Source organism: Vipera ursinii, assembly GCF_947247035.1.
Source record: "Vipera ursinii genome assembly, chromosome: 4".
Classification (NCBI taxonomy): domain Eukaryota; kingdom Metazoa; phylum Chordata; class Lepidosauria; order Squamata; family Viperidae; genus Vipera; species Vipera ursinii.
The window spans coordinates 72141527-72158142 of record NC_139514.1 but is presented as its reverse complement, the minus strand read 5'-3'; the positions used below and the strand labels follow the sequence as shown (position 1 = coordinate 72158142).

Here is a 16616-nt window from a genome sequence, read left to right as displayed (position 1 = left end):
TCTGAAGAGGAGGAGGAGGAGGGGTTTGGAGAGCCTTTGGTGTCAGAGGAAGGTTCTGATGCACTGCAGGACTCTCAGCCAGGCTCCTCCCATCTTGTTCTTCATCAGACTCAGCCGTGTGAGCACGAGGGATTGGAAGAAGACAATCCACAGCTGGCTTTGTTCAGGGACGCTAGGAGCAGGAGGCAATCTAGCAGAGCAGAACAGAGGAAGGCAATGAGGCAACTCTGGAGAAGGCAATGAGAAGCCATGCCTTGGGACTGCTGATAAAAGGAGAAGTGTGGGAGGTGCTGGTTGCTGAAGGCAACCGTTTGAAGATCTTCTGCTAGAGTCCTGGTCTGTTATTCTTGTTTAACTCTTGTTTGAACTTTTGTTTTAACTCTTGAACTTTTCATTTAACTTTTGTTTGAACTCTTTGTAAGTAAATTTGGTTGGGTTTTTTCCAGCCTGTTGACTATAAAAAGAGGTTGTCCCTGACATTCAAACAGGGCCAGTCGTAGGCTGGAACAGAACAATATCATTGAATAACTATAGATCTAGAAATTTATTTAATGAAATAAAATATATTGTGCATAATTTTGTTCAAGTGGCCTCATTTAGTTCACATGAAAAGGAAATAACAATTCTGTTATTTGTGTGAAGTAATTGAAGTGTCATATCACAAAATGTGATTCTATATATACTTAATCTTTGACAACAAAGATTTTATTTGTTAGTTTTATTACAAAAATAGTTTTATTACAAAAAGTACATTTGTTTTATTATGGAATATTGTAAGCTTAGGCATAATTGAATAATAGAAATATATTTACTAACTGTACCCTACTTACTGATGCTCAAATAATTCATTATTTAATAATTCCCCCATCACTCCCTTTTTCCAGATCATCTGATAAAGAGTATTCAGAAGACTCTCTGAGAGAACTCAGGAGGACCTGGGAGGACTACAGTTCAGGAAACAAGTGGAAAGTATCTGCAAGGACCTTCTATGTAGGACAGGCCACAGTTGCATTACAGTGGAGCAGAGGTAGATCTGGGACATTGCCCAGTGATTACAGATATTCACAGGAAAATGTAAATGAGAAAAGCAAAGATTACGGTGCTTTGTCTCTTGCGATTTCTGGACTACAAATATCAGATAAGAATCAGCACTTTTTAACACATATCAAAGCAGAAGAAAATCTACAGGGGAATTCTAAGAATAAGAAACATGGCTCTTTTCCTCAGAGGCCACCCGCAACCAAACGAGATAAGAAACATGGGCGACAGGATAGCTTTTCAGCTTCACTTGCTTCAGAATCTTTGCTGACAGTGCTCAACAGATCTGCCCAAACTTCCCCTGCTGCTACCAATACAGTAGTAGACAGCTCATCACCTTCTCAGGTTTCCGCAAAAAATTATGGAAAATTTGTAAGTGCAGAGCTACCAGAGACTGGGCAGTTGGCATCCACAGAAAATGTTTTTCAGTATTTAGAACAAAAAAGACATCTCAAATCTGAACCTCCCCTTCCTTCAGCTTATTGTTACCATCTAAAATCTAGAATGGAAGCATCAAGATCCCCTTCACCACAGTTTGCTCCACCAAAGCTGACTGATAAGCCACCTGTGGCTGCTCAAGATGAAAATTCCACAAGGTAAGTCACCTTACACAAATGGTTAAACATTTGTCACATGTTTTATTGTTGGATTTTTTTCACCAGTTTAATATTAAGGTTTCCAGGCACTGTCCCTACATGGTTCTAGCAGTTTAATGTTAAGTCTCCTAGACAGTTTTAGAACCAGATTATTTTACCTCAGCAGAAATTATATACAATTTATTTATTTCTGCTTTTAAACTGAGTTCAGTGCAACATGCTTAACTTACAAGTGAATCTCATTAACAGTTCTTGAAAATAAAGATAGTCATCCAATGACTCTATGACTAATTAAACAATAGGAAGCACAAGATAGTCCCCTTTTCAGGTACCCTGCCATTCTGGTGGAGGGGGTAGGAGGTGTTCTGAACCAGCCTGCTACCGGCCTTGCAGAAAGGCAAACCCCTGTATAAACAGTAGAGACTGGAGAGCGTCTGAGGCTGGAAAGCGTCTGCCAAGATTTATTACACAAACAACAGAACAAGAAACAAAACACTGGAACTTGAATCCTCAAACGGAACGGTTGCTTTCAGCAACCAGCCCTTCCCCAAACACTCCTTTTATTTAGAGTTCAGGGCGTGGCCTCCCTGTGCCTCCTTCCGAGGAGTCCCACAGCCTTTCTCTGCTTGTTCCTGCTTGACTGCCTCCTGCGTCGGGCGTCCTTGAACAGGGCCAGCTGTGGGTCATCATCATCCGCACTCTCGGGCTCGCGCAGCTGAGAAGAGGGCCCTGGCTGGGGGCTCTGCGAAGCCTCCAAGCCATCATCAGCAAGTTCGTCTTCAACACCCACCTCCTCCCCCTCATCTGAGTCATCCGAGACATCCGAGCCGGCTGCCGGACCCACAGGCTGGCCCTGAATCACAACACTATCCCGCACCGCAGGGCTGTTGTGACTCAGGGCCAGCCTGTGGGTCCGACAGCCGGCTCCGATGTATCGGATGACTCAGATGAGGGGGAGGAGGGAGACGAACTGGCTGATGATGGTTTGGAGGCTTTGCAGAGCCCTCAGCCGGGGACCTCTTCTCAGCTGCGTGAGCCCGATAGTGCGGAGGATGATGACCCACAGCTGGCCCTGTTCAAGGACGCCCGACGCAGGAGGCAGTCGAACAGGAACAAACAAAGAAAGGCTGTGGGACTCCTCGGGAGGAGGCACAGGGAGACCACGCCCTGAGCTCTCAATAAAAGGAGTGTTTGGGGAGGGGCTGGTTGCTGAAAGCAACTCTTCCGCTTGAGGAGACAAGCTCTAGTGTTTTTGTTAATTGAGTAATAAATCTTGGCAGACGCCTTTTAGCCTTGGACGCTCTCCAGTCTATTCTATCTGAATAGGGGTTTGCCTTACTACAAGGCCAGAAGAGGGCTGGTTCAGAACAGTTTGCTTTCAGCCTCCCACCCCTTACTACTACGATGGAGCAGCTTCTTGCCGAGAATGCTCAGCTCACCCAGCAACTCACTTTGCTGGCAGCTCAGGTGGCTCAACTGCAAGCTCAGGTACATGCTGCACCCCCACCCAGGAGGAAATGTCAGATAGCTATGCCGGATAAATTTGCTGGCAATCCAGAACTGTTTCCTGCCTTCCTGGGACAATGCCAGCTTTTTATCAGCGTGAGAGCAGCTGATTTCCCGACTGACCGAGATAAGGTGGGATTCGTGTTGAGCCTTCTGTCGGGAGATGCAGCTCGTTGGGGCACGCCTCTGTTGGCACAGCCTAGCCCTTTGTTGGATAACTTTGGGGGGTTTTGTGACCATATGCGCCTCATGTACGAGGACCCGATTAAGGCGCAGACTGCCACCCGACGTCTGAAAGCTTTGAGGCAGGGTCAGCGCCCCCTACAGGCCTATATCAGCGATTTCCGGCTGCTTAGCCAGGATTCCGCCTGGAATGAGGCTGCGCTCGTGGATGCCTTTCAGGATGGCTTGTCAGAGGAGATGTTGGATGAGCTGGCCCGCGTGGACATTCCCTCAGACCTGAATGGGCTGATCCATCTTTGTCTGCGGATCGATGCCCGGCTGCAGCAGCGAAAGAGTCGCCGTGCCACCCCACAGACCCCTGCCGCTCCTGTTGAGCGTGTGCCCCCAGTCCAGAGGGAGGAGCCAATGGAGCTGGGTGCCGCCAGGTCCCGTCTATCGGTGATGGAAATGGACAGACGGCGATCGGAGGGGTTGTGTTTTTACTGTGGGGACCCTGGACATTTGGCTGCTTCTTGCCCGAAGAAGCGTCAGCGGGCGTCAGTGACCAAGCCTGCCCCGAGAAAGTCCTCTACTTTGCTGTCGGGAAACGACCCGAGCCCGATCTAGACGGTGTGATAGATCGGGCGACTCACAACGACCACGTCGAGCGACGCCATTCCGACGGTGCCTGTGAACCTCCACGGCATTTGATTTTGGAGGCACGACTGATCCTTCCTGGCAAGCCAGAGGGGATTCCGGTCCATGCCTTAATTGACTCTGGGGCTACCACTAACTTTATGGACTCGGCCTTCGTGGCCAAATGGGCTGTTCCCCAGTGTCCGGTGGATCCGCCCATGCTAGTGGAGACTATTGATGGTCGAGTGCTCCTGTCCGGGCCTATTACGGCCGCCACGCAACCAGTGTGTATGGCCATCAGTTCCCATGTGGAGGCCATTCAGTTCTACATCACTTCGGATCTGCACTTCCCCGTGGTCTTGGGACTGGCGTGGCTCCGGGCGCATGATCCACAGATCTATTGGTCTCAGAACTTGGTCACCTTCCCAAGTTTGCAGTGCGTGGACCACACCCGCCATATCTGTGCCGGCCAGGTGGAGGGTTCCTCAGGGGTTTCCTTGCCTCCCGAACTGTCCGACTTTGCTGATGTGTTCAGCGAGTCAGAGGCGGACCAATTACCCCCGCACAGGCCCTATGACTGTTCCATTGATCTAGTCCCTGATGCGCCTCTCCCAGTGGGGCGTTTGTACTCCATGTCGGAGCCTGAGTTGGCTGCATTGCGGGACTTCCTGACAAAGAATTTGGCTCGTGGTTTCATCCGGCCCTCGTCCTCGCCAGTGTCTGCGCCCGTGCTCTTCGTCAAAAAGAAGTCGGGCGAGTTACGGCTCTGCTGTGACTACCGGAAACTCAACGCCATCACGGTGCGTAACCGCTACCCGCTGCCCCTCATCCCCGAGCTCTTGGACCGACTCCGGGAGGCTAAGATCTTCACGAAACTGGACCTGCGTGGAGCTTACAACCTCGTCAGGGTTCGGCCGGGTGATGAGTGGAAGACGGCGTTTGGTACTCGCTATGGACATTTCGAGTACACGGTGATGCCGTTTGGCCTGACCAACGCCCCCGCTGTGTTTCAGCATTTTATGAACGACATCTTTCGAGATCTGTTGGACCAGTTTGTCGTGATTTACGTGGACGACATCCTGATTTACTCCCCGTCGCGTGAAGCGCATCATCAGCATCTCCGTCAGGTCCTACAGCGCCTCCGGAAACATCGGCTGTTTGCCAAGTTGGAGAAGTGCCAGTTCTACCAGGTGACCATCGATTTCTTGGGTCACCGCATTTCTCCTGAGGGCATCGCCATGGAACCGAGTAAAGTTGAGTCGTTGCACAGTTGGCAACCCCCGCGTCGCGTGAAGGATGTTCAGCGACTTCTTGGATTTGCCAACTACTATCGAACATTCATCCCTGGCTTTGCTGCCTTGACAGCCCCCCTTACCCGGCTCCTGCAGAAGAAGACTCGGTTCCAGTGGAATGCCCCCGAACAACAGGCGTTCCAAGCTTTGAAGGACGCCTTCATGAAGGAGCCCATCTTGAAGCATCCTGACCCGCAACGGCCGTTTGTCGTGGAGGCGGACGCCTCCGACATTGCCATTGGGGCCGTGTTACTCCAGGCAGCGACGCCCAACGGTACCCTTTTCCCTTGCGCGTATCACTCTCGGAAATTGAACCCCTCGGAGCGCAACTATACCATCTGGGAGAAGGAGCTGCTGGCCATCAAGGCGGCGTTCGAGGCTTGGAGGCATCATCTGGAGGGGGCGCGGCATCAAATCGAGGTCCGGACGGACCACAAGAATCTGGAAAGCCTGCAGACCGCTCGGAATTTGAACCAACGCCAGATCCGGTGGTCCCTCTTCTTTCCGAGGTTTGACTTCCGGGTGCGGTACATACCAAGCGGGCACAACCAGAGAGCGGATGCTCTGTCCAGGAAGCCCGAGTACACCCGAGTGGAAGACAAGCTTCCGCCCAGGACAGTGATCCCCGTCGAGTCTTTTGCTGCGGTGCGGGAGCCGGTGGATATACGGGCTCGGATCCAGGAGGCGCAGCAGCAGGAGGCGTGGGTGGCTCAGCGGAAGGAAGAGGTGGGGCCAGATTCGCCTTGGTCGGTCACAGATGGACTCCTGTATTATCGTGACCGGCTCTATGTTCCAGGAGGGCCACTCAGGGGACTCGTCCTCAGCCAGTGTCATGATAACCCGGCTGCGGGGCATTTTGGCCTGTTCAAGACTCTGAACCTGGTCTCCCGTACCTTCTGGTGGCCCCGAGTCCGACACGATGTCCAGTCTTATGTCACCTCCTGCGTCCCATGCAGGCAGGCCAAGTCAGCGACAGGGGCCCCGCCTGGTTTACTGCAGCCTTTGCCAACGCCCAAGAGACCCTGGGGGGCTGTGTCCATGGACTTTCTGATGGATCTACCCCCATCCTCCGGCTTCACGACAGTGTTTGTGGTGGTGGACATGTTGACGAAGATGGCGCACTTCATCCCCTGTCGCGGCTTACCGTCAGCTCGCTCCACTAGTCGCATGTTCATCCAACAGGTGTTCCGGCTGCACGGCCTTCCCGATAGGGTCGTCTCCGATAGGGGGGCCCAGTTTACAGCCCGCTTCTGGCAGGAGTTGATGCGGGCGTTGGACATTAAGGTTTGCCTCTCGTCCGCGCATCATCCTCAGACCGACGGGGGTACCGAGAAGGTCATCGGCATCTTAGAGCAGTATCTGCGCTGCTACGTTAACCTGCAGCAGGACAATTGGGTGGACTATTTGGCCATAGCCGAGTTTGCCTTTAACAACTCGCAGCACACCTCCACGCAGATGACACCGTTCTTGGCCAACGTGGGTTATCACCCCAGGTTTTTCCCCCTTTCTCCCGTGGACTCACCGGAGCCGGCAGCGAACGAATTCATGGCGGAATTACAGGCGATCCATCGGTTGGTGCGACGGCAGCTGGAGAAGGCCAAGGCCGACTACAAGAGGTTCGCCGATCGGTCGAGAAGGGATACGCCTCCATTATCGGTGGGGGATCGGGTCTGGCTGTCCACCAGGAACCTACCATCCACTCGGCCGGCGAGGAAGCTGGACCACCGTTAACTTGGACCGTTCCCAGTCGAGGCCGTCATCAACCCGGTTGCCTATCGTTTAACTCTGCCACGTTCCCTGCGCGTGCACCCCGTCTTCCATCGGTCCTTGTTGGTCCCCGAACAACCGGCTTGTCCACTTCGCCAAGCGGAACCTCCCCCATCAGGACCTCGTGATGGCGACAGCACCCCCGAGTACGAGGTCGCCAGCATCAGGGATTCCCGCTGGCTGAAAGGTCACTTCCAGTACCTGATCGAGTGGAAAGGGTACGGGCCGGAGGACTTCACATGGGAAGACGCGACCGCCGTTCATGCCCCTGCGTTGGTGACTGCTTTTCACGAACAGTTCCCATCCTGACCGCATCCGGATCGGCAGACCCGGGGGAAGGGCCCTGCGGTGCGGGATAGTGTTGTGACTCAGGGCCAGCCTGTGGGTCCGACAGCCGGCTCCGATGTATCGGATGACTCAGATGAGGGGGAGGAGGGAGACGAACCGGCTGATGATGGTTTGGAGGCTTTGCAGAGCCCTCAGCCGGGGACCTCTTCTCAGCTGCGTGAGCCCGATAGTGCGGAGGATGATGACCCACAGCTGGCCCTGTTCAAGGACGCCCGACGCAGGAGGCAGTCGAACAGGAACAAACAAAGAAAGGCTGTGGGACTCCTCGGGAGGAGGCACAGGGAGACCACGCCCTGAGCTCTCAATAAAAGGAGTGTTTGGGGAGGGGCTGGTTGCTGAAAGCAACTCTTCCGCTTGAGGAGACAAGCTCTAGTGTTTTTGTTAATTGAGTAATAAATCTTGGCAGACGCCTTTTAGCCTTGGACGCTCTCCAGTCTCTTCTATCTGAAAATAGGGGTTTGCCTTACTACAAGGCCAGAAGAGGGCTGGTTCAGAACAAGGGCCCTTCCCCCGGGGCTGCCGATCTGGATGCGGTCGGGATGGGAATTGTTCGTGAAAAGCAGTCACCAACGCAGGGGCATGAACGGCGGTCGCGTCTTCCCATGTGAAGTCCTCCGGCCCGTACCCTTTCCACTCGATCAGGTACTGGAAACGACCTTTCAACCAACGGGAATCCCTGATGCTGGCAACCTCGTACTCGGGGGTGCTGCCTCCATCACGAGGTCCTGATGGGGGAGGTTCCGCTTGGCGGAGTGGACAAGCCGGTTGTTCGGGGACCAACAGGGACCGATGGAAGACTGGGTGCACGCGCAGGGAACGTGGCAGAGTTAAACGATAGGCGACCGGATTGATGACAGCCTCGACTGGGAACGGTCCAAGGTAACGGTGGTCCAGCTTCCTCGCCGGCCGTGTGGATGGTAGGTTCCTGGTGGACAGCCAGACCCGATCCCCCACCGATAGTGGAGGCGTATCCCGTCTCGACCGATCGGCAAACCTCTTGTAGTCGGCCTTGGCTTTCTCCAGCTGCCGTCGCACCAATCGATGGATCGCCTGTAACTCCGCCATGAAATCGTTCGCTGCCGGCTCCGGTGAGTCCACGGGAGAAAGGGGGAAAAACCGGGGGTGATAACCCACATTGGCCAAGAACGGTGTCATCTGCGTGGAGGTGTGCTGCGAGTTGTTAAAGGCAAACTCAGCTATGGCCAGATAGTCCACCCAATTGTCCTGCTGCAGGTTGACGTAGCAGCGCAGATACTGCTCCAGGATACCGATGACCTTCTCGGTACCCCCGTCAGTTTGAGGATGATGCGCGGACGAGAGGCAAACCTTAATGTCCAACGCACGCATCAACTCCTGCCAGAAGCGGGCTGTAAACTGGGCCCCCCTATCGGAGACGACTCTATCGGGGAGGCCGTGCAGCCAAAACACCTGTTGGATGAACATGCGACTAGCGAGCTGACGGTAAGCCGCGACAGGGGATGAAGTGCGCCATCTTGGTCAGCATGTCCACCACCACAAACACTGTCGTGAAGCCGGAGGATGGGGGTAAATCCGTCAGAAAGTCCATGGACACAGCCCCCCAGGGTCTCTTGGGTGTTGGCAAAGGCTGCAGTAAACCAGGCGGGGCCCCTGTCGCTGACTTGGCCTGCCTGCATGGGATGCAGGAGGTGACATAAGACTGGACGTCGTGTCGGACTCGGGGCCACCAGAAGGTACGGGAGACCAGGTTCAGAGTCTTAAACAGGCCAAAATGCGCCGCTGCCGGGTTATCATGACACTGGCTGAGGACGAGTCCCCTGAGTGGCCCTCCCGGAACATAGAGCCGGTCACGATAATACAAGAGTCCATCCGTGACCGTCCAAGGCGAGTCTGGCCCCACCTCCTTCCGCTGAGCCACCCACGCCTCCTGCTGCTGCGCCTCCCGGATCCGAGCCCGTTTATCAACCGGCTCCCGCACCGCATGATAAAATAAGAGTCCATCCGTGACCGTCCATGGAGAATCTGGCCCCACCTCCTCCTTCCGCTGAGCCACCCACACATCCTGCTGCTGTGCCTCCCGGATCCAAGCCTGTATATTTATCAGCTCCCGCACCGCAGCAAAGGACTTGACGGGGATCACTGTCCTGGGCAGAAGCTTGTCTTCCACTCGGGTATATTCAGGCTTCCTGGACAGAGCATCCGCTCTCTGATTGTGCCCGCTTGGTATGTACCGAACCCGGAAGTCAAACCTCGCAAAGAAAAGGGACCACCGGATCTGGCGTTGGTTCAAATTCCGAGCGGTCTGCGGGCTTTCCAGATTCTTGTGGTCCGTCCGGACCTCGATTTGATGCCGCGCCCCCTCCAGATGATGTCTCCAAGCCTCGAACGCCGCCTTGATGGCCAGCAGCTCCTTGTCCCAGATGGTATAGTTGCGCTCCGAGGGGTTCAATTTCCGAGAGTGATACGCGCAAGGGAAAAGGGTACCGCTGGGCATCGTTGCCTGGAGTAACACGGCCCCAATGGCAATGTCGGAGGCGTCCGCCTCCACGACAAATGGCCGTTGCGGGTCAGGATGCTTCAAGATGGGCTCCTTCATGAAGGCGTCCTTCAAAGCCTGGAACGCCTGTTGTTCTGGTGCGTTCCACTGGAACCGAGTCTTCTTCTGCAGGAGCCGGGTGAGGGGGGCTGTCAAGGCGGCAAGCCAGGGATGAATGTTCGATAGTAGTTGGCAAATCCAAGAAGTCGCTGAACATCCTTCACGCGACGCGGGGGTTGCCAACTCTGCAACGACTCAACTTTACTCGGCTCCATGGCGATGCCCTCAGGAGAAATGCGGTGACCCAGGAAATCGATGGTCACCTGGTTGAACTGGCACTTCTCCAACTTGGCAAACAGCCGATGTTCTCGGAGGCGCTGCAGGACCTGACGGAGATGCTGATGATGCACTTCACACGACGGGGAGTAAATCAGGATGTCGTCCAGGTAGATCACGACAAACTGGTCCAACAGATCCCAAAAGATGTCGTTCATAAAATGCTGAAACACAGCAGGGGCGTTGGTCAGGCCAAACGGCATCACCGTGTACTCAAAATGTCCATAGCGAGTACCAAACGCCGTCTTCCACTCATCACCCGGCCGAACTCTTACGAGGTTGTAAGCTCCACGCAGGTCCAGTTTCGTGAAGATCTTAGCCTCCCGGAGTCGGTCCAAGAGCTCGGGGATGAGGGGCAGCGGGTAACGGTTGCGCACCGTGATGGCGTTGAGTTTCCGGTAGTCACAGCAAAGCCGTAACTCGCCCGACTTCTTTTTGATGAAGAGCACGGGCGCAGACACTGGCGAGGACGAGGGCCGGATAAAACCGCGAGCCAAATTCTTTTCCAGGAAGTCCCGCAATGCAGCCAACTCGGGCTCCGACATGGAGTACAAACACCCCACTGGGAGAGGCGCATCAGGGACTAAATCAATGGAGCAGTCATAGGGCCTGTGCGGGGGTAATTGATCCGCCTCTGACTCGCTGAACACATCAGCAAAGTCGGACAGTTCGGAAGGCAAGGAAACCCCTGGGGAACCCTCCACCTGGCCGGCACAGATATGGCGGGAGTGGTCCACGCACTGCAAGCTTGGAAAGGTGACCAAGTTCTGAGACCAATAGATCTGTGGATCATGCGCCCGGAGCCACGCCAGTCCCAAGACCACGGGGAAGTGCAGATCCGAAGTGATGTAGAACTGGATGGCCTCCACATGGGAACTGATGGCCATACACACTGGTTGCGTGGCGGCCGTAATAGGCCCGGACAGGAGCACTCGACCATCGATAGTCTCCACTAACATGGGCGGATCCACCGGACACTGGGGAACAGCCCATTTGGCCACAAAGGCCGAGTCCATAAAGTTTGTGGTAGCCCCAGAGTCAATTAAGGCATGGACTGGAATCCCCTCTGGCTTGCCAGGAAGGATCAGACGTGCCTCCAAAATCAAATGCCATGGAGGTTCACAGGCACCATCGGAACGGCGTCGCTCGGTGTGGTTGTTGGGGGTCGCCCGATCTATCACACCGTCTAGATCGGGCTCGGGGCGTTTCCCGACAGCAAAGTAGGGGACTTTCTCGGGGCAGGCTTGGTCACTGATGCCCGCTGACGCTTCTTTGGGCAAGAAGCAGCCAAATGTCCAGGGTCCCCACAGTAAAAACACAACCCCCCCGATCGTCGTCTGTCCATTTCCGTCACCGATAGACGAGACCTGGCGGCACCCAGCTCCATTGGCTCCTCCCTTTGGACTGGGGGCTCACGCACAACAGGGGCGGCAGGGGTCTGTGGGGTGGCACGGCGACTCTTTCGCTGCTGCAGCCGGGCATCGATCCGCAGGCAAAGATGGATCAGCCCATTCAGATCTGAGGGAATGTCCACGCGGGCCAGCTCATCCAACATCTCCTCCGACAATCCATCCTGGAAGGCATCCACAAGCGCAGCCTCATTCCAGGCGGAATCCTGGCTAAGCAGCCGGAAATCGCTGATATAGGCCTGTAGGGGGCGTTGACCCTGCCTCAGAGCTTTCAGGCGTCGGGTGGCAGTCTGCGTCTTAATTGGGTCCTCATACATTAGGCGCATATGGTCACAAAACCCCCCAAAGTTATCCAACAAAGGGCTAGGTTGTGCCAGCAGAGGCATGCCCCAACGAGCTGCATCCCCCGAAAAAAGGCTTAACACGAATCCCACCTTATCCCGGTCAGTGGGGAAATCAGCTGCTCTCACGCTGATAAAAAGCTGGCATTGTCCCAGGAAGGCAGGAAACAGTTCTGGATCGCCAGCAAATTTATCCGGCATTGCTATCTGACATTTCCTCCTGGGTGGGGGTGCAGCATGTACCTGAGCTTGCAGTTGAGCCACCTGAGCTGCCAGCAAAGTGAGTTGCTGAGTGAGCTGAGCATTCTCGGCACGTAGCTGCTCCATCTTAGTAGTAAGGGGTGGGAGGCTGAAAGCAAACTGTTCTGAACCAGCCTGCTACCGGCCTTGCAGAAAGGCAAACCCCTGTATAAACAGTAGAGACTGGAGAGCGTCTGAGGCTGGAAAGCGTCTGCCAAGATTTATTACACAAACAACAGAACAAGAAACAAAACACTGGAACTTGAATCCTCAAACGGAACGGTTGCTTTCAGCAACCAGCCCTTCCCCAAACACTCCTTTTATTTAGAGTTCAGGGCGTGGCCTCCCTGTGCCTCCTTCCGAGGAGTCCCACAGCCTTTCTCTGCTTGTTCCTGCTTGACTGCCTCCTGTGTCGGGCGTCGAACAGGGCCAGCTGTGGGTCATCATCATCCGCACTCTCGGGCTCGCGCAGCTGAGAAGAGGGCCCTGGCTGGGGGCTCTGCGAAGCCTCCAAGCCATCATCAGCAAGTTCGTCTTCAACACCCACCTCCTCCCCCTCATCTGAGTCATCCGAGACATCCGAGCCGGCTGCCGGACCCACAGGCTGGCCCTGAATCACAACAGGAGGATGCTTTCGGGGAGCATTCTTTGCATACTTTTGTTTTTGCTGTAACGCTATAGCTGCTTGGGAATTAGGGAGGGGAATCATCTTTGGAAACGGAAGGACTCCCTCTGGCTGGTTCCAGCCTGACTCCAAGGCCACTGCACTTTGAAGATCACCTGTTATCAGTCCTGTGCTTTGGTGTTCTCAAAACAATTTTTCGGCACTGTATTCTGCCAATGGACTGGTCAGGGGTGTTGGGTTTCAAAGTGGGAAGAATAGTTTGGTGCTTTGCGCAGGAATGTTAGATTCTGCTTGACTTTGCTGCAAACACTCAGTAAAAGTTCTTTTGATTAACCACATGGAGTCAAGAGTTGTACTTTCCTGAGAGGGCCAGTTGGGGCAGGTCCTTACATTAAGCAGAATCTGCAGTAGTGGTCAACATGGAGAAGCACCCGCCTCTACTGTGGGGACCAAGCAAGGAATGTCTGCAAAAGGCAGCAACCAAGAGGAAGCTGAGTGCTGGGGGGAAGCCTCTGCCAAGGCTAACCCCGGGGTAGACCTTTCTGGCTGGACAAAAAAGGTTGCTAGCCTAGGAGATTCATCAAAACCCAGGTGATCCTTTGGTGTTGGGAAGAAGGATGACTGGGAAGGGAGAACTAAAGGAGCGATTCTCATCTGAGGCAGCTGAGACAGCCAACAATGCAAGTGGCAAATGGAGCTGGAAGAGCTTAAAGTTGAAAAAGAAGAAAGCGGCAAAGTCTATCACACTGACTTCCTCATGAAGCAAGCATGTGATCGCATGTTCCCTTATTATCCTAAAACTGAATTTTCCATTGAATATTTTGTGTATCATACATACAGCCATGTTAATAAAATCCAAATAAAATAGAATACATGTATCCAGTCTTACATATACTATTACAAACATATTTGGATGTTTTCAAGCCAGAGGTTCATACCTTTATCACCATGGAAATCAGAGTTATTTTTATGAATGGTTGAAAACCACTATCAATGTTGCCAGAATAGTTAGCAAAACAATGTTAATCTCTAGATCTAACTTCTCTAAGTGCACAACTATATTTCTAGGATAGAAGATGAGGGAACCCTGTATTACAGTTGTTGTGTATGTAAATAGTTAGCAATAAGCCATGAAAGAGATTGCAAACACAGTGCAGCTTTGCAAGGTTTAAAGCGGGAAAATAAGGTGCAATCATTGGACGCCACAACCAAGGAGCGGGAAAACAGACTGTTTGTATTGGTTACAGTTCAAACGCTTTCTCTATAAAAGGGTTGCAACATTTGACATTTGACAGTTGACTTTGTGTATTCAATAAACTCGTTCAGTGTTAACCACTCTGAGTCCTCGTCAATTCGAACCAAACAACTGGCGACGAAGGTGGGATTGACAGAAGACCAGAGATTAGGAAGAATTGTCGTGAAGGCGGCAAAGTCAGAGCGAGTCACAGTCAACCGAGCGGCCGCGGCAGAATAGGAAAAAAATTCTCCGAATGGCGCAAATCGGGTCACTGAAGGAATTTGACCCTAACTTCCCCGAAGATTGGGAAGAATACATTGGTCAGGTTGAAGGATTCCTGTTAGTGAACGGAATCACTGACGACCGAAAAAAAGCGGCGGCACTTTTGACAATTTGCGGCACACCGGTCTACAGAGTCGCTGTCGGGCTGTGCCAGCCACAACCAGTCTCCAGCGTGCCCTATGCCGACCTCCTTGCAAAACTAAAGGTTCACTTTACTCCCCGAAGGTCCGAACTTTTTTGGCGGCGCATCTTCGAGAAGAGAAATCAGAGACCGGGGGAGTCCATACAGAAATTCGTCGCTGCCGTCAGGGAAGCCGCAGTACGTTGCAAATACGATAATTTAGAAATTAGGATTCGGGACAGAGTCGTGCTGGGCTTACGCGATGAACAATTACAAAATAGAATAATCGCCAAACCTACCGGCGATTTACAGGAAGTGCTCGACGAACTCCTAACGTATGAGTCAACCGGGTATCGCGACCCCCCCCGCAGTAGCATGGCGACAGCACCTGAAATTAACCAAGAGGGCTATGTGGACTGCGGGGAGGTGGATCAGCAGTGGGAGGAAGAGATCGCCGAAGTCTCCAGGCGATTTGGAAAGATGGCACCCAGACAACTTAGAAGCGAGGGGCCTGAACCAGGCCGCCGGCAACAACCCGCAACACCGCAAAGACCACCGACCGGGGCACAACGACCGTGGCGGGACACCGCAACCAGACCGCGCGACAACGACACCCAGAACCGATGTGGCAGCTGTGGCGGCAACCATCCCCGCGCTTCCTGCCGATTCCGCACCGCCAAGTGCAGGGCTTGCGGCAAGACCGGCCACATCCAGGCCATCTGCAGAAACCGCGTTCGGGACTCCCGTCTGAATGAAGTCGATGTGTGGCCAGAGGGTAAGGTAACCCCCAATGCTAGTGGCAAGGAGACCCCTAGATCCCGGGCGAAATTTCCAAACCTAAGGGAGGTGGCCCGAGTCAATCGGAGACGGCAGGGAAGGGGGCACAATTTTCCGGACGGAAAATTAAAAATTACAGTCCTTCTGCAAGGGGTCCCTTGCAGAATGGAAATCGACTCAGGGGCTTCAGTGTCGATAATTTCCACTGAAACCCTTGAGAAAATCGAACAACTAAGTGGAAAAAGAATTCCACTTAGTCCAACAAATATTCAATTAATGGACTTCCAAAAAAGTCCAATAATCGTAAAAGGAAAGACCAGCCTTAGAGTAAACTTTAAGGGGTTTAAGGGGGTCTTAGATTTGATAGTTACGGAGGGGAATAGGACCAGCTTAATAGGGCTTAATTGGTTTCCTGCCCTGGGAATTTGGATAGGGGGAATAAATTCAGTGATCAGAAATAAGACCCTCGAATCCGTCTGCAAAGAATTTGCAGACGTATTCGATGGATCTCTAGGCAAGTACAAAGGGCCCCCCATTAATTTTAACCTAGACCCCTCAGTAAACCCAATCAGGCTAAAGGCCCGGAGGGTACCTTTTGCCTTAAAAGAAAAAATCGAGGCCGAGCTCGACCGGCTTGTAGGCCTCGGAGTTTTAGAACCCGTTGAGGGCGGTTTGTGGGAGACGCCGATCGTCACACCCCTCAAACCCAATGGGGATGTGAGGATCTGCGCCGACTATAAAGCGACCCTCAACATTGGAATGAAAAAGCATGCTTACCCGGTCCCGACGGTGAAGCAGGTCCTCGCCACGATCCAGGACGCCGCCATCTTCGCCAAGCTCGACTTGGCGCATGCGTACTTACAGTTGACTGTTTCCAAAGAAGCTGCAGAGGCACAGACAATTGTTACCCACAAGGGGGCGTTCCGAGTCCACAGACTGCAATTTGGAATTGCAGCTGCTCCAGGCATCTTCCAAGAAGTGATGGAGAGGACCTTAAAGGGCATACCTGGAGTATGCCCTTACTTTGATGATGTCCTAATAGCTGGAAAAGATGAAGGAATGTTAGTAGAGCGACTGGAACAGGTACTGGGTAGATTTAGAAAGGCTGGATTAAAATTAAAAAAGGAAAAATGTAGCATAGGGGTTAAGTCCACTGATTTTTTGGGGTTCAGGATTGACAAAAGCGGAGTCCACCCTACCCCTGAAAAAATTAAAGCAATAAAAGGGGCGCCTGAACCAAGGAACAAGGCTGAGCTACAGGCCTTCCTAGGCTTGGTAAATTTTTATCACACTTTTGTGCCACATAAGGCTGCCATTGCAGAACCACTGCACAGGCTTTTAGATAAGAAGACCCCTTGGCATTGGCAAGACAAGCACAAAGCGAGTTT

At 53.1% G+C, this 16616-nt stretch overlaps 1 protein-coding gene across 1 annotated transcript in view; it reads left to right on the top strand.

Moving 5' to 3' along the window:
- The window catches only part of SHROOM2 (shroom family member 2), a gene marked incomplete at its 5' end in the record, with an annotated part of 164075 nt that overhangs the window by 127757 nt on the left and 19702 nt on the right, over positions 1-16616 (top strand). Inside the window, 1 exon segment of the mRNA XM_083362677.1 lies at positions 885-1634. Within this exon segment, the coding sequence (XP_083218803.1) occupies positions 885-1634 (750 nt within the window).